The sequence below is a fragment of the Pseudonaja textilis genome, chromosome 18 (assembly GCF_049901715.1).
Source record: "Pseudonaja textilis isolate UNSWEBS1 chromosome 18, rPseTex1.2, whole genome shotgun sequence".
In the NCBI taxonomy this organism is placed as follows: Eukaryota; Metazoa; Chordata; class Lepidosauria; order Squamata; family Elapidae; genus Pseudonaja; species Pseudonaja textilis.
The window spans coordinates 4,986,594-5,002,251 of record NC_142007.1 but is presented as its reverse complement, the minus strand read 5'-3'; the positions used below and the strand labels follow the sequence as shown (position 1 = coordinate 5,002,251).

At 44.2% G+C, this 15,658-nt stretch overlaps 1 protein-coding gene across 1 annotated transcript in view; it reads right to left on the bottom strand.

Annotated features, from left to right (window-relative positions):
* Positions 1-1,910: 1,910 nt before the first annotated feature.
* The window catches only part of PIK3CD (phosphatidylinositol-4,5-bisphosphate 3-kinase catalytic subunit delta), a 31,076-nt gene continuing 17,328 nt past the window's right edge, over positions 1,911-15,658 (bottom strand). The window contains exons 11-23 of the mRNA XM_026715693.2: positions 14,843-14,902; positions 13,245-13,412; positions 11,957-12,078; positions 11,354-11,497; positions 10,347-10,446; positions 9,357-9,535; positions 8,573-8,682; positions 7,856-7,934; positions 6,693-6,860; positions 5,867-5,990; positions 5,054-5,199; positions 4,589-4,721; positions 1,911-2,694 (exon numbers count right to left, since the gene is read on the bottom strand). Of these exons, the coding sequence (XP_026571478.2) occupies positions 2,557-2,694; positions 4,589-4,721; positions 5,054-5,199; positions 5,867-5,990; positions 6,693-6,860; positions 7,856-7,934; positions 8,573-8,682; positions 9,357-9,535; positions 10,347-10,446; positions 11,354-11,497; positions 11,957-12,078; positions 13,245-13,412; positions 14,843-14,902 (1,671 nt within the window). The 3' untranslated portion in view covers positions 1,911-2,556. The remainder of the gene's footprint in view (positions 2,695-4,588; positions 4,722-5,053; positions 5,200-5,866; positions 5,991-6,692; positions 6,861-7,855; positions 7,935-8,572; positions 8,683-9,356; positions 9,536-10,346; positions 10,447-11,353; positions 11,498-11,956; positions 12,079-13,244; positions 13,413-14,842; positions 14,903-15,658) is intronic.

Below are 15,658 nucleotides of genomic sequence, written 5' to 3'. Positions count from 1 at the left end.
TGCATTTTGTAGCCATCATGGGTCTAACATTTCAGGTGTGTATATTGGTAAATAGGTCACGTTTGGAAAAGTCGGAGCTACAATAAATTTCTGGTTCTAAAAAAAAAAGACAAGAGTTGCTGTCATATTTGGGGAAGGGAAATCCATCAGTGTCCTTAATGTTTAGCTACCTACCTACCTACCTACCTACGAGCCAAAGTGGCACAGTAGTTATAGAGTGCAGTAATGCAGGCTCCTTCTGCTGACTGCAATTGGGCAGTTCGAATCTCACCAGGCGCCAGGTTGACTCAGCTGTCCGTCCTTCCAAGGTCAGTAAAATGAGGACCCAGATGGTTGGGGGCAAGAGGCTGACTCGGTAAACCGCATAGGGAGGGCTGGAAAGCACTATATAAGTCTGAGGGCTGTCTTCCTTCCCTGTGGTTAGAATGCAGTATTTGCAAGCTAACTCTGCCCACTGTCAGGAGTTCGATCCTGACCAACTGGCTCAAGGCTGACTCAGTCTTCCGTCCTTCCAGGATTGGTAAAACGAGGACCCAAATTATTGGAGGCAAAAGGCTGACTCTGTAAACCACTTAGAAAGGGCTGTAAAGCACTGTGAAGTAGTATATAAGTGCTATTGCTAACTACGTCTGCCTCTGTCTGTCTATCTATATCTACAGTACCTATATACCGTATCTTTCTTTCTCTTCCTTCCTTCCTTACGAAAATCCTTTGTCCAAAAAACCAAAAGCTTATGTTTAGCTGGTTAATTTAGAGTTTAAACTCAAACACTACGCCTGCTAGTATTTTACTGTTCTTTTTTCCCTCATTTTATTAAAGGCTAACCCAACCCCAGATAGGAGGAATGCTGCAGTGTTTATGCCAAACTTTCTGGTTTTCTTCAGATAAGAAGGTAGTCTAGCAATCAACTGGGACCAGCCAGTCCTTTGCCTTTTAATTTGGATTTAAGCCCAGGATTGTAGAGGTAACTTTTTAGCCTTACGGGCCTCTCTTTTCTCTTGTAAGCAATGAGCCTTTCTGTATAGTTCTCTTTTTTAAAAAAAAAACATGAACCAATATCTTGGCAAGAAGGAAGTGGTGAAATCATATCCCCCAGATCAATTCAACATTGGATAAGTTTGGGAAGTGTTGCTCACTTCTTCCCCAGGGATCTTTTTCCCAGCTAAAAAGTTTTAAGAAACAAAAAATCCTCAGTATATTTTTTAAAATAAAAGTTTTCCTCCTTGTTCCAGGGTTTGTTCCAGTTAGCCTTCTGTCACCCCCACAACATTAAAAAAAATAATATGGGGAAAAAACAAATCGTAGAAACTTTAATAGACTCTTGTTTTTCTGGTTTCCCCATTTTTCTTTTCCTAGTTGCTTTTTAAACTTATCAGTTTTTGTTAACTTTTCCTACACTAATAAGAGAAATCCTCCTCAGGAACAGTTTAGTCAGCTGGGAACCCACCCAACAACTGCATTCACACTTCACACAAAATCGCAGCTTAGGGCAGAGGTCTCCAAACTTGGCAACTTTATGATGTGTGGACTTCAACTCCCAGAATTCCCCAGCCAGCAGAGTGAAGTTTGAGGGCCTCTGGCTTAGGGAGCTATGTGAACCAGTACAAAGATGGCAGGCGGTTTCCCTGCATCCATGTAGCTCCCACCTCAACATAATGGCAAAATTTTATCTCGTAGAAGAGGCCCCTTGCCTCATTTCTTTCCCATTGGACATCTAAATTCTAATAAAAAGGATTAGTTTAGGGATTTCGGGCTTTGAAATTCTTCGGAAACACAAACTCAGGCCGCCAGCAGAAAGAAACACCAGCCGAAGTTAGTGGTAAAACAAACTGAATTTATTGAAAAGCTGAATTTAAAAATAAAATAAAATGAAAGGGTCATCGGTAAGTGACCAGGTTTAAAAAAAATAAAAAAAGAAGAATGTAATCTCTAGCTCTGGAAGAGAGAAGTAACTGAGAACATTTTTGCATCGGACAAACCAGGGCGTGTGACCTCATCAGCCATCCAACTCCTGCCGAAACTTCTCACCAAGGGCTCCTCTTTCAAAGGGCAGTTCCTGGCCCTGCAACACCGGGCTTTTTTTTTTTTTTTTTTTTTGGAGGGGGGGGGTTTTCAACATTTTGTGCAAAAACCAACAAGTTTTTGGAGAGTCCATTTCTTCCTAAAGAGGCCAGCTCTTTCGGAGGCATTCGAAGCCTTGAAACCTTACAACCACCTCAGCTCAACCAGTGAGCGAGTCCTAAGTACCTTTGAGCAGTATAAAATACAAACCTCACACACACACATACACACAGATCATCATCATCATCAAACTGCGCCGCTGCCAGAATCGTGCCACTGTTCATTCCTCATTTGCCCTGGCCATCACCCGTTGGCCAAGGAATCATCTCCAGGGACTTCCAAGCAGGACCTCTTGGAATAAGGACTTCGTCTCGCCATTCACACCTGGGACGCTTAAAAAGCAGTCCAGCCTCGTTTTGTGCCAGGTGTGGAAAGGCCCACCTGCCCCATCCTAAAAGCCAGGGAGGAAGAGTCGAAGGGGAGGGTCTCTCCCCCTTACTGGCGGTTATCCTTGGAGACGTTATGGGCCAGCCAGTTGACTTTGGTCTTCCAGCTCTCGCGAAGGGCCTCGTTGAACTTAAGATGGAATTGCTTCCGGGCCTCTTCATCCGTCTTCCCCAATGCCAAGGAGTCCTGAAAGACGTAAAGGAGATCCTTAAGAAGAAAATATCTCTTCACCTAGGTTTTATACACGTAAGAATAGGATAGAGCAGAGCAGAACAGAACATGGAATGGAATAGAATAAAATAGAATATGGAATAGAATAGAATATGGAATAGAATAGAATAGAATGCAGATTTGGATTGGATTGGAATGGAACAGAACAGAACAGAATAAACTAAGAGTTGGAAGGGACCTTGGAGATCTTCTAGTCCAACCCCCTGCCTAGGCAGAAAACCCTACACCCCTTCAGACAAAGGGTTATCCAATCTCTGCTTAAAAACCTCCAGTGTTACAACTTCTGGAGGCGGGTTGTTCCACTGATTCATTGTTCTCACTTGTCAGTAAATTTCTTCTTAGTTCTAAGTTGCTTCTCTCCTTGATGAGTTTCCACCCGTTGCTTCTTATCCTGCCCTCAGGGGCTCTGGAGAATAGCTTGACTCCCTCTTCTTTGGGGCAGCCCCTGAGATATCGGGACACTGCTATCGTGTCGCCCCTACTTCTTTTCACCAAACTAACCATTCTGTAACCATTCTTCGTGTGTTTTATTCTCCAGTCCCCCTGATCCTCTTTGTTGCTCTTCTCTGCGCTCTTTCCAGAGTCCCCACATCGTTTTTACATCGTGGCGACCAAAACTGGATGCCGTATTCCAAGTGTGGCCTTATAAAACGGCATGAACACTTCGCGCGATCTTGATTCTATCCCTGTGTTTATGCAGCCTAGGACTGGGTTGGCTTTTTTTTGGCAGATGGAAGCAGGAGGCAGGCTGGAAATATCATCTCCTCTTCTTCCTTCCTGCCTCACTTCCGATGTATATATAATGTCTCTTGCAATCTGCAGAAATCCCTATCCCCCCACCCCTCCATCTCAGGCCTATATAATTACACGTGGTCTAGCAAAATGGTCTTCAAACCCAGGAGTCATTTGCAATCTAGTGGAAGCAGCCAAACAGCTGGGAACTGGGTCAAGCCTAACATCTATTCTGCAGCAGATGCTTCCTCCTCCTCCTCCTCATCTGGCTTCTGCCACGCCACATCCCGGTGCCAGTTACTGACCTAGAAGTGGGTGGGATTTGACTGGTTTGGGCGAAGCGGACGTTAAATTTGCACCTGGTTCGCCCAAACCAGTATTTGAACCGACTGGCTGGCCCCACTCCCCACAATCCTCCCAGGAGTCTTATTCCCACGGCCCATTTTCGATTCAGGTAAGGCTCTGGGAGGGCGAAAATCAGGCCTTTTTCCAGCTTCCAGAGGGCCTCCAGAACCTGGGAGAGGCCCTTTTTGCCCTCCCAGAGACCTGAGGGAAGCCCCCAGACCCTGAGGAAGGTGAAAAACGGCCCTCCCGGAAAGTTCTGGTAGGGCACGCCCACCATGGCCACACCCACCCAGCAACCTGGCAGAGAACCGCTTGCTTGTGGGATTTTGGAATCCCACCCCTGGCTAGAATGTTTCCATACCATGAGAGGCTCTTTCCAATCTTCATGGTGTTCAGAAACATTTGACTCTTTGGGTCGAGTCCTCGTTTTTATCAATCTTGGAAGATTTACCAACCTTGAGCCAGTCAGTCAGGATCGAACTCCTGACAGTGGGCAGAGTTAGCCTGCAATACTGCATTCTAACCACTGGGAGGGAAGGAAGGAAGAAAGGAAGGGAAGGGAAGGGAAGGGAAGGGAAGGGAAGGAAGGAAGGAAGGAAGGAAGGAAGGAAGGAAGGAAGGAAGGAATAGCCCTTCTTAGACTTAAATACCGCTTCACAGGGCTTTGCAGCCCTCCTCAAGCAGTTTACAGAGTCAGCCTCTTGCTCTCCACAATCTGCGTCCTCCGGAAGAGGTTTTGTCTGTGAACCCACTCAACCCTTTTCTTCCTCACCTTGAGATACTGGATGTCTTTGGAGCAGCTCAACTCTGGCAGGCCAGCAGCTTTCATCAGGGAGAAAAGGTGCAAGAAGAGTAGGCCATGGCCTCGAAGGATCATGTAAGCCCTTTCACAGTAATCTCTGAATCTTAAGAAGGGGAAAAGAAACGGTCACTTTGGGGTAACACCAGTTGTACGCTGACTTGACTTGAACCGTATTTGGCTTTGTAAGTCTGATTCTACACCCGAGAAATTGGTCTCCGGGGAAAAAGCACTCTGTGTACAAGCAAAGCCACAAGAATCGTCAGCATCGTATCAATAAAAAGGAGTAAAGAAGACCGTAAGAAGGATGAGTAATAATGCTACGTGGATAAAAGGGCAAGTTGAAAACAAAGAAGCGCATAGCTGCTGATGTTTCACCCTTGGACGCCAAGTCTCCCATATGACCAGCCGTTTCAGAGCCTCCATCCCTACACTCACCTTTCAAACTTCTCACTGTTGCTGGTTTTCCCCTGCTGGATCACATGGACGAAGTCATAGGTCAGAATGAAAGGGACCCTCTCGCGGTTGATCCCAAATTTGGTCTTGAAGTTCCCCAGGAAGTGGCCGAAATCAATATGGAACAACTGCCGAGGGAGGTGGAAGGGAAGGAAAAAAAAAGGTTTTGATATTCTCACCTTGCAAATCCAGCAGTGCTTTTATTTAAAACAAAAAGGAGCCGCCTGCACATCAAAGACTTCTCAATCAAAAATCTATGTAATACTAGCTGGATAACTGCTTTGCTACGAAACTAGGTGGTCAGGCTTAGTTTTGGGGGAGGAAAATAAGGGGTGTGTTTTGCACTTGGAAGAGATTTCTTTTCAGGTGGGCAGGGGGAGTAGAACTCCTTAGCATCAGAGCGTGTTAATAATATAGGAACATGCTCTGATGGTCATTTCAAAAAAAACTTTTTTAGTGAGCCCCTAGAAGCCAAGAGGAACATAGGTGAATTTCAAGCTTGTAGGCTTTACGGTTCTGGAGATTTTGTGATGATGCGTGAGTAGTCTTTCGCTTTTATGTATATAAATTTAGAAACAAGACAATTTACAATACTGGACATCGCAAATGTGAGTAAATTGTACAACTTGGGACAACATTAACCAGCTCGTTGGATTTTTTTAGATTATAAAACAATACGTGAAGCGGTATACAAGTCTTAAAGTGCTATTGCTATATCCACCAATCTAACCTAGGTCCTTACGGAATAAAAAGAGAACTAAGAAGGAAGGGTCAGCTATCATGATCCCAGAATACCTGTCCATTCTCTCGCACCATGATGTTGTCGCTGTGACGGTCCCCAATCCCCAAAACATACGTAGCCACACAATATCCGGCACATGAGAGCGTGAATTCCTCAATAGCTTGCTCCAGAGCATCACTACACGAGAGAGGAGGAACAGGCTGATGAAGGAAAAAGTCAACTTGCCTCTTGCAAGGCAGCTTAGAAACTCACCCTGTGGTGCCCTTTCAAAGCAGCAATGGCCAAAGAAAGCCAAGATCAAATTCCTATCCTCAAAAGATGTTCTCTTCCTCCCTTAAATTTATTTTAAGCTCCGCTGTCCTTGATTCTTATGGTTTTTAAGAAAGATAATTCATCTAGTTAAGTATCTGAAGGCCTCAGAAGTTTCATGAGAAGATCTACTTCAAGCAGGGGTCTTCAGCTTTGAGACTTGTGGACTTCAACTCCCAGAACTCCTCCAGTCATGTTAGCCCAGGAATTCTGGAAGTCGAAGTCCACAAGTCTTAAAGCTGTCAAGTTCTAAGTAGATCTTGCCAAATCATTGAAGATCTGGGTACCAACCAGTCAAAAACATGTCCACTTTCCAGGTGTCTTCTCAAACCAGAAGATCTTCCCCTCTATTCCTTTCAGCTAAATTAGTTGAGTAGATAATGGCCAATGGACAGGACCTTATTTCTGAGTAACCTTTATCCATCCGGTCTCCTCTTCATTGTCTTTTCAAGCCTGGATTTGTTTAGGACCCCCTTTTTATTCTGAGCCTCTTTGTTCAAGATCTGAGTCCCCATCCCAGCGTCGGCCATGCTAGTGGAGATTACTGGGAGTTGTAGTCCCAGCCCATACCCGGGATTTTTGGATTTCAGCCAATTCAGGAGGGCGTCCTTGTTGAAAGCGGCAGTGGCCGCCATGTTGCTCTTGTTGAGTTGAATGTTGGCGATGGTGTCTGAATTCATCACCACTTCGATCAACCCCATCTTGTCTCCCGTGGAAAGGCAGCCATAAGGGGTCATCCTTCAGAGGGGAGAGAGGAAGAGAGAGAGGAATCATCAGATCCTGCCCTGGTGGGGGTGAAACGTGAGATGTCGGGAGGGTGCCGACACCTCCACCAAGCCCAAATAGAGATCAAACTCATGCGAGCAAGCTTGGTGTCAGGACTCCCCCATTCAAATCATAAGTCTCTAGCCGCATCTATCAGAGTAAAAAAGATTCGATTTATTAGGAGTTGACATGTTGGCGTTTCCCGGTTGCAGCCGACTCTGGCACATCATTCATTTCACCCTTGACCCTGGTCTTGCCCCCATCCCCTGGATGTATATTCTCCAATGAGACACATCCATAGCCAGGAGCCATCAATCATGCTCTCCAGTAATAATCTTGCGTGCCAGAAGCTTCGGCTGCCAAAGCGATTATCTGAAGCATTTAAAGAATGCACTGCTTTCCCCCCACTTCCTTCCTGCTGGCAATTCAAAAGACCAAAGGAGTATTTTTTTAGTTGACACTTGGAAGAAGGATCAGATGAAGATCAAAGAGAGGGAAAGGGAAGTCTTCATCGGAACTTATGGGAATTAATGGATGGAAGAGAAGACTGTAGAACAGGGGGGTCCAATTCAATTTCATTGAGGGCCACATCAGGCCAGCTTGATGTCAACTCATGTCAGGGGGAACCTGTGGTAGCCTGAATGCTCTGACAGCGAAAATGGACCCCTGAGCTCGGTTTTCAGCCGCCCTCTGCCAGCGAAAACGGAAACCGTCATGGCTAAAAACGGAATCTGGGAGGGACGTGCATAGGTCTCCCGAGCTCCGTTTTCACTGGCCGAGGCACGGCGGGCCAATCCTTTGCTGTTTCCTGGGCAGCCCAGTGGGCCGCGGACCTTGAGTTTGACACCCCTGCGGTAGAAGAAACAGGATGGAGAGCGTTCATCGACCCCCTTCCAGGCTTGCATTGCAGCCGCAGAAAGCGAAGTATGAAGTTCTGTGGGGCAGCTTACCCCCAAAAGTCAACTCACCTCAAGTCGAGACCTTCTTGCTTCCATAAGATATCCATGAGTTGGATCATTTGGAGCGTCAACATATCCTGGCGAAGATCTGCCAAATAGGGAATGGTTGATTTGGCCTTTTGTCTCTGGCTGTCTGTGTCTGTCTCTGTCTGTCTCTCTGTCTGTCTGTGTCTTATCTGTCTCTCTCTCTCTCCCTCCCTCTCTCTCTATCCTACAACCCTCAACTTTCTCCAACCAGAAATCACAGGGATGAAATCCTGTCCATCCATCACCCTGGATTTTTCAGCTGGACCACAAGGGGGCGCTTTGGCTAGGCAGAACCAAGCAAAACTCTGCCACTAATGTGGAGATGGATCTGATAACGTTAGCTAGTTTGGTAATGAAACGTCTCAGGAAAATAAGCTCAGAGAGTGCCAAAGACCCCTGGAGGCAGAATTCTTTGGCATTACTTAAAAGTCCCCTGCAGCCCTTATCGTCTCACCCATATTTTTAATGTTTTTTTCTCTCCTTGGAGCCGAAGTCTTTATGGAAGAAGATGGGTCCACCTCCTCTTTTAATTTAAGAAAAACACTGAACAACCCACCCTGAGGTAGAGGCTTCCTTTTAAACCTTCACTGTAGTGGAAGTAGAAAGTGACCTCCCCAAACCGTGTGTGAGGCCATCTACCCTGACCCCTTGTACACAGTCTCTTGCTAACCAAAAGCTGGGTTTGTTGCTCTCTCTTACCGTCCCCGTTTTTGAATATTAAGCCAGTGTTGGGTCCTCCCGCCTCGCCGTTGTTAAACATGATCCACAGCGGTTTCATCTTGGAATCCATGACGGTGCAAAGCTCTACACTGAAAAGAGGCACATACAAAAAGTGCGTGCTTGTGTGTGTGGAGAAGGGGTGCTGACACACAACTCAAATCCCTTGTTAAAAGGGGGCGGAAATATCCCTGCCACTCCTTAAACTGGAGAACTGACCTAAACACACACATACACACACGCTAACTTTGAAGTGAAATCAGCATTTCTCAACCTTGGCCATTTTGAGTGGGGTGGTGGACTTCCAACTCCCAGAATTCCCCAGTGGGGTTGTAAACAATAATGGAATACTTGATTGGCCAAGTGTGACTGGATTTGTCTCTGGGGCAGAAGTTCTCAGGTGCCACTGGAGCTTTGCTGGCTGGGGAATCCTGGGTGTTGAAGTCCACCCCTCTTAAAATTGCATAGGTTGAGAAACACGGAGTTAAATCAGTCACTATTATGAGGTGGTAGTTCTCTAAATTCGAATGAATGAACGAATGAATGAATGAACGAACGAATGAATGAATGAATGAATGAATGTTGCTGCTGTTTCTTCCTCTTTCCTCATTCACCCCAACTTCATCTCAGCACTTTAGCACTTTTAGCAGTTGCTAAAAAAATTCATGACCCTTGACCAACATTAATTCTATCATTTAACCCAGCAAGACTGGGCTGGCCTTCTCACAAGATCCTATCCCCCACCTCCTTTCTCCAGCGCTCTTACCTGACTCTTGCCAGGAAGATTCGGGGATCCAGAGGGGACTGGAGATGGGAGAGGGCCTCTAGGTAGGTCTCTTGGCGCATACAGGTGTGCATGAACTCCTTGGTTTGAGGTTTGGTGTTTTTCTGAGCGCTGACTTTGATGAGGTCATTGAGGGCTTTCAGCTTGTTGAGGGCTTCGCTCTTGAATCCGGAGAGAGAGAGAGAGAGAGAGAAAGTTAGGTCAACTGGATCCCACAGGGGGCTCGCGAAGACAATCCTCTCCAGGTTGGACATAACAATAGAATACTTCATTGGGCAAATGTGATCAGACACACAAGTTCTCAGATACCACTTGAGTTGAATCCGGAGGGAGACAGAAAGTTAGATCACATGGAAGTTAGATCAGTGTAAATAGAACTGAACTGAATTGAATAGAATTCTTTATTGGCCAAGTGTGATTGGACACACAAGGAATTTGTCTTGGTGCATATGCTGTCAGTGTGAATAGATTAGAATTAGAATTAGAATTAGAATTAGAATTAGAATAGAATAGAATAGGAACCAAAGCAGTTCAATTAGATTCCGAGTCCTCCTTGAAGCTCTGTGTATGCTGGTCAGTTTTTTCTGGTACTTTGGGTGGTTTCTGTTACAATTAATTTGGATACTTCTGTTTTTGGCAGCATTCCACAGCACTGACAGGTGTGTGCTTATCTTGGGGAACTGTTTATAATTAGTTTGGCTGGGAATGCAAGTAATTCCCAGCGTTGCAATAAAATAGGTTTTGCTTTTAAAGTAAGTTTGTGTTTTAAGTACATTTGATGAAGCCTGGGTCAGAACACTTACCTTCTCAGGCCAGGCGAGGAGCGATGGGGAGGGGTGGGGCCGGCCAGTGGTGGGATCAGCCAACAGGGAGCCGCAGCAGAGGGCCAAAAGAGCTGCACGTGGCTCCAGAGCCGCAGGTTTGCAGACCCCTGCCCAAGACCACTCTCCCTTCCCAAGGGAGCCTCCTTACCTGTTTCATTAGAGCTTTGATATGGTCAGCGTTTCCCCGGCAGTAGGCCTCGAGAATCAGGCCAAACCTTAAGGCAAGCGAAGGGAAGTGCATTTCCGATCTAACCACCGTTCAACGTCGAAGGAGACGTGGAACCCAAGCAAGAAAAAAAAAAAAGACAGAACTTTAATCCCGGGGGGAGTTACAATAGATTGCTACAACCCCTGGGCAGCTGTGGCTCATTGAATTTCTTCTTATCTCCCGCTCGTTTCCCTTGACCGTTAGTAGTTCAGATTCGTGTACGGAGCTTAAGCTTGCAATAAAGTTTTATACTCATTTGAACTGCCTGAATCTGAGGATAAGAAGCAAAGGGTGGAAACTAATCAAACAACTTAGAATTAAGGAGAAATTTCCTGACGGTTAGAACAATTTAATCAGTGAAACAACTTGCCTCCAGAGTTGTAAATACTCTAAATGCTGGAAGTTTTTAAAAAGATGTTGGATAACCCTTTGTCTGAAGTGGTGTAGGGTTTCCTGCCTAAGCAGGCGAGAAAAAACCTCCAAGGTCCCTTCCAACTCTGCTTATTCTATTCCTGATTTCCCCGGGGGCTTGACAAATTAGTGTATATAAAAGTGACAATGAAGTTATTCCAAGTCTAATCAGCATATATTCAAATGAAATTCTGTTGCACACAGCTCTCAAAGGGTCACCACCTCCGATCTACACTGCCTAAACATGACAAAATAAATACATGCAAAATGGTGTATATACCCACATATGACCCAGATAGTTAAAGTTATTCTCAGTTAACTAAGCCTCCGTGTTCCAGGGCAGCCTATCTCCAAATCTCAGCTGCTGAGAAGTGAATATAAGCAAAGAGCTGCGGATGGATGGATAGATGGACGGATGAATGGATGGGAGAGGGAAAGAAATGGATGGATGGATGGATGGATGGATGGATGGGGTGTCCAACCCCAGAGAACGGGCCGTAAACCCACCTTGCTTCTCCCAAAACCTCTTTTCTCACCTGAGATGCCAGAAGAGGAAATGGCCGATCTTCCGGTTGGATAAGGCCCTTCCCAAAAGGAACTTGGTTAATTCACAGTCTAAGTAGGATTGGTATTTCAGAACCTGAACCAGCTGTAAGAGATACTGGAACAATTCAGCATCCCTGCAGGGGGAGAGCAGAGGGTTAATTGATGGCTCCCTCAGTTGCGTAGCCATTCGGACAACCCATGTTTAACCCCCCAGGGAATTATCCTGTTTTTTTTTTCTGGGTTTCCAGGTTTAAACTAACCATGATCCAGGTTTAAACTAACCCATCTTGGCCAGGGTCATGGGTAACAATGAATGATGTGTCTCAGAGTCGGCTACACCCAGGCAGTGCCGCATCTTTTAACTCCCAATAAATCCTTTTGGAGTTTGGCTAGAGACTCATGATTTAAATGGAGTTAAGTGTCAGAATCCTGACACCCACCCAATCTTAAAATCGTCCGAGGTTGAAAAACAGCGCCCTGGGTTGAAGTTTGTCCCCCTTTTTAAAATTAAAACCCGAAATGGTATTACAGGCGGAGCGGCAGTATTTCCTCTGCTTTCTCTTCTTCTTTGAGAGAGATGAATTTTAACTCACGTCAGCTTTTTCAGGGAGTTGACGGTGAAGCGGCTCACGTGAGGGTCAGGGAAATTGAAATCCAAAAGCTCCAAGGCGTTGAGAACAGGCAGCTCGGGCCAGGACTGCAGCAAAAATATCATCTGCAAGAAAAAATCACAGGATCAGCTCTGGATCAGGCCACCTTTCGGTCGTCCCTGCCTTCCATCGGAAGAGCACTGAAGGTAACGCTGCCCTGGTATACTGCCCCTAAATAAGGAGGTTTGATTTAACAGCCTGGCCTATATACAGGTAGTCCTCAACGTATGGCTCCAATTGAGGTTGCTCAATGAAACAAAAACAAAAAAAAAAAGCACCTTTGGGACACTTTTGCATTACTATTTTTATTTATTTTTTTGCATTTTAGTATTTAATGACTACGGGCCTCAGAGTTTATGGATTGATAGTAGAGTATAGTTAGGCCACGTGTGACTGATGGACTGGATACCAAATGGCGATTGTAATATAGATTTTATCTTGTTATTGTTAGGTATAGCATTGGTCACCTAACTAGTTTGGGTAAGATAATGTATATATAAGCTATGATTCTTAGTTTAAAGTGTGTGTTACTTTAAATGCAAAGCATGTATTTTGGGTGTGGTGTGAAAACACCATAAGAGGCAGCAAGACGACCTGATGAGACGCTGACGATTCCCTCACGCTTTGCTGGCAATTACTGGAGTTGCAAACGGAAGAGAGGAGTTTCTGAGTTTGTGCATATCTCTCTCTCTACTGCGAAGAGATAAATCACCGGACTGTTATTTTGTAAGTGTACTGATCATTTTTGACATTGGAATTTGCAACTGGATAATTCCCTGGACGGACTGAAATAAGTGTATGATATATGGACTATTTTGACTATGCTTTAACTCTTGCTGGAATAAAACTACTTTAATTGGCACTGTGTATGGTTTACTGAGTGTAAGCTACACAACACGATATCTCACATATTTTGCCTGCCTGCCTGACTGCCCTGCAGATCTTGCTAAGGTATATCCCTAACAGTTATTTATTATTTTATTCTAGAACCTTTTAACTGGATAGGCATTGAGTGTTTTTATTCGTTCTACTCTTTGACCGTAATAAACTTGATTTGAGTTAATGGCAATTAACAATCCAGGAAAGAACAGGTTTTTTTTCCTAAACACGGCACGCTATTTTGGTGAATTTGGGACAGGTTTATAGACAAGTTTCTAGAAGTTAGGATTTAATTGCTTGTCATCCCCGGCTAAATATTTTATCCCCGGCGGATCTGAACTAAAATTCTCACCTGAGCGACATCCTCGTGTTTATTCCACTTGGTTACCATAAGCAGTTTAGCCAATGCTCCCGGATATTGATCCCGGATCTGGTACCGCATCTTCCACACCAAATCTTTCTCGTGTTCATACAGTTCGATGCAGGATCTCCGTTCCAGGATCTCCTTCAGCTGCTGTTTCTAAACGGATCACAAGGTGGCAGTTAAGAGCAAGACAGAAAACTAACGATTATGCCCCTATAAAAGGAGCAAGTTAAATATATTTATAGGAAGGCTTTTTGAAAAGTGGACGGATGGACGAGAGAAGATCTGTCTTTGTGGGTTTTTTGCAGGCTTATGGGGAAAAGAAAATGGGGGGGAAATTGTTTGTTTTCTGTCTTGCTTCAGATATAGCAAAATGGGGCCCCCAATAATGGAATGTGCAGAAATGAGTAAATTGACATTAGAAATTAGAGAGCAAGAAGATAAAGAATATTATGAACTCTGGGATTTATTTTATCAATGGCTAGATAAGAAAATGGGGAAATAAAATACATTATAATCTACAATATAATAGTAAAGAGAAGACAATGTAATGATATGTTATTATTGAATGTAATGATTATAATGGAATGTATGATAATATAAATTAGATTTTGTAGAAGTTAAGTTTTGCTCAAAAAGGATGATGTGAATTTATAATTATAGTCTAATAAGGAGATAATAACAATAAATATAATATGCATAGCTGATTTTTACATGTAGTTTAATCCTAACCAGAAGAGAGAGACTGTTGATACTGTGTTGATACTGCATGTAATGGAAAGATGGTTTTATTTGATGTTTTATGTTTGTATTTGTTAATGGTTGTTGTCTAAATAAATAAATAAAATTTAAAAAGAAAAAAAGAAATTAAAATGGGGCCCAAAAGGGGAAGCCTGCACGACAAAAGCGGTGAGGTTTACAGTCGTTTAGTTCAGGAGAGGAAAAGGAAATACATAAAAGTATCACGAAAGGGGTATAAAATTAAGCCTGGCGTGTTGAGTAGGAAAGATCTTTTCCATGGCAAAGAAGCGTTTTTCAACCTTGAAGATGGGTGGGCTTCAACTCCCAGAATTCCCTAGCCAGCAAGTCTATTCCTACAACTATTTTTTATTTTTAAATTGCTTTTCTTTCCGTCATGTTACTGGATTTAAATAAAGTCTTTGAAGATCCAGTCTTTGCTTCTAAAGAGGGCATGCTTGTCTCTTTTGCTTACCCCCTTCCAGCTCTAGTTATTCTTTTTTTTTAATTTAACAATCACAACCTGGGACAAGAATTTTCAATGCTGAGCAAGGCCATTGTTGAGATGATTTTGCCTGATTTCGCAACCGTTTTATTTTGCCATGACAGCTAGAGAAATCGCCGTTGTTAAGCAAATCACGCAGCCGCAAAGCGGTTGTACGACGTGCAATGACCATAAAGTAAAGTAAACTAAATGGATGGCTCTACCCCGAGGACTAACTCCATCCTCCTTGCACACCTCCTTCCCATTTTAAGCAGAATTTCTGCATGGCACCCCAGATACAGCTCAAAACATCCACCAGACTTTAAAAAAACAAAACAAAAAACCAAGTTTGTTTCTTGCTGACCTCTTCTGGATCCTCTCCCGTACCGCAAGCACAGTGGCCATTCTGCCCCTTTTCTAAGATCTGAAACAATAAAACACACACATACACACACAGACAAAAGTGGTAGTTGAACACTGTTCTCCCAAGAAAGATGGCTTCACTTATCAGCCTGTCTTTGTTTTCCCATCATTTGGGGGGCATTCCCTGTTGGCATTTTTCTTGCTGAATCCCAATTGAGTAGCCTATGGCAAATTTCTTTGAAAACCCATCAAATTGTTCTTCAAAGACACCGCTAGTCCCGTCTCTGGGACTTGACAAGGAGGCCACGTGGAATCGGTCGCTCCCGGATTAAAACTGACCAAGAGATCCACTTTCTTTCAGCTGATATTTTCTAGAAATCTTCTAATTTTTTTTAAAAAAAAGAGGTTGGAAGAAGGAGGAGGAAAAGGAGGAGGAGGAGGAAGACGAAGGAGGAGGAGGAGGACTGATGGAAGGGATGAGGGGGAGAAGGATAGTGGAAGGGAGGAGGAGGAGGAGGAAGAAGAAGAAGGAGAAGAAGAAGAGGAGGAGGAGGAAGAAAAAGAAGGAGAAGAAGAAGAGGAGGAGGAGGAAGAAGAAGAAGAGGAGGAAAAGGAAGAGGGAAGGGAAGGAAGGAGGAAGGAAGGAAAGAGAAAGAAAGAAAAACAAAAAAGAAAGAAAGAGAAAGAATCCCAAACAGATTTTCCACCATTCAACCTGAATACATTTGAATTTCGAATGGAAAAACATGACGTGATGATGTGGATCCCTTTTGGGAAGGAAAGTACAACACCCCTCACCCCCACCCACCCCCACCCC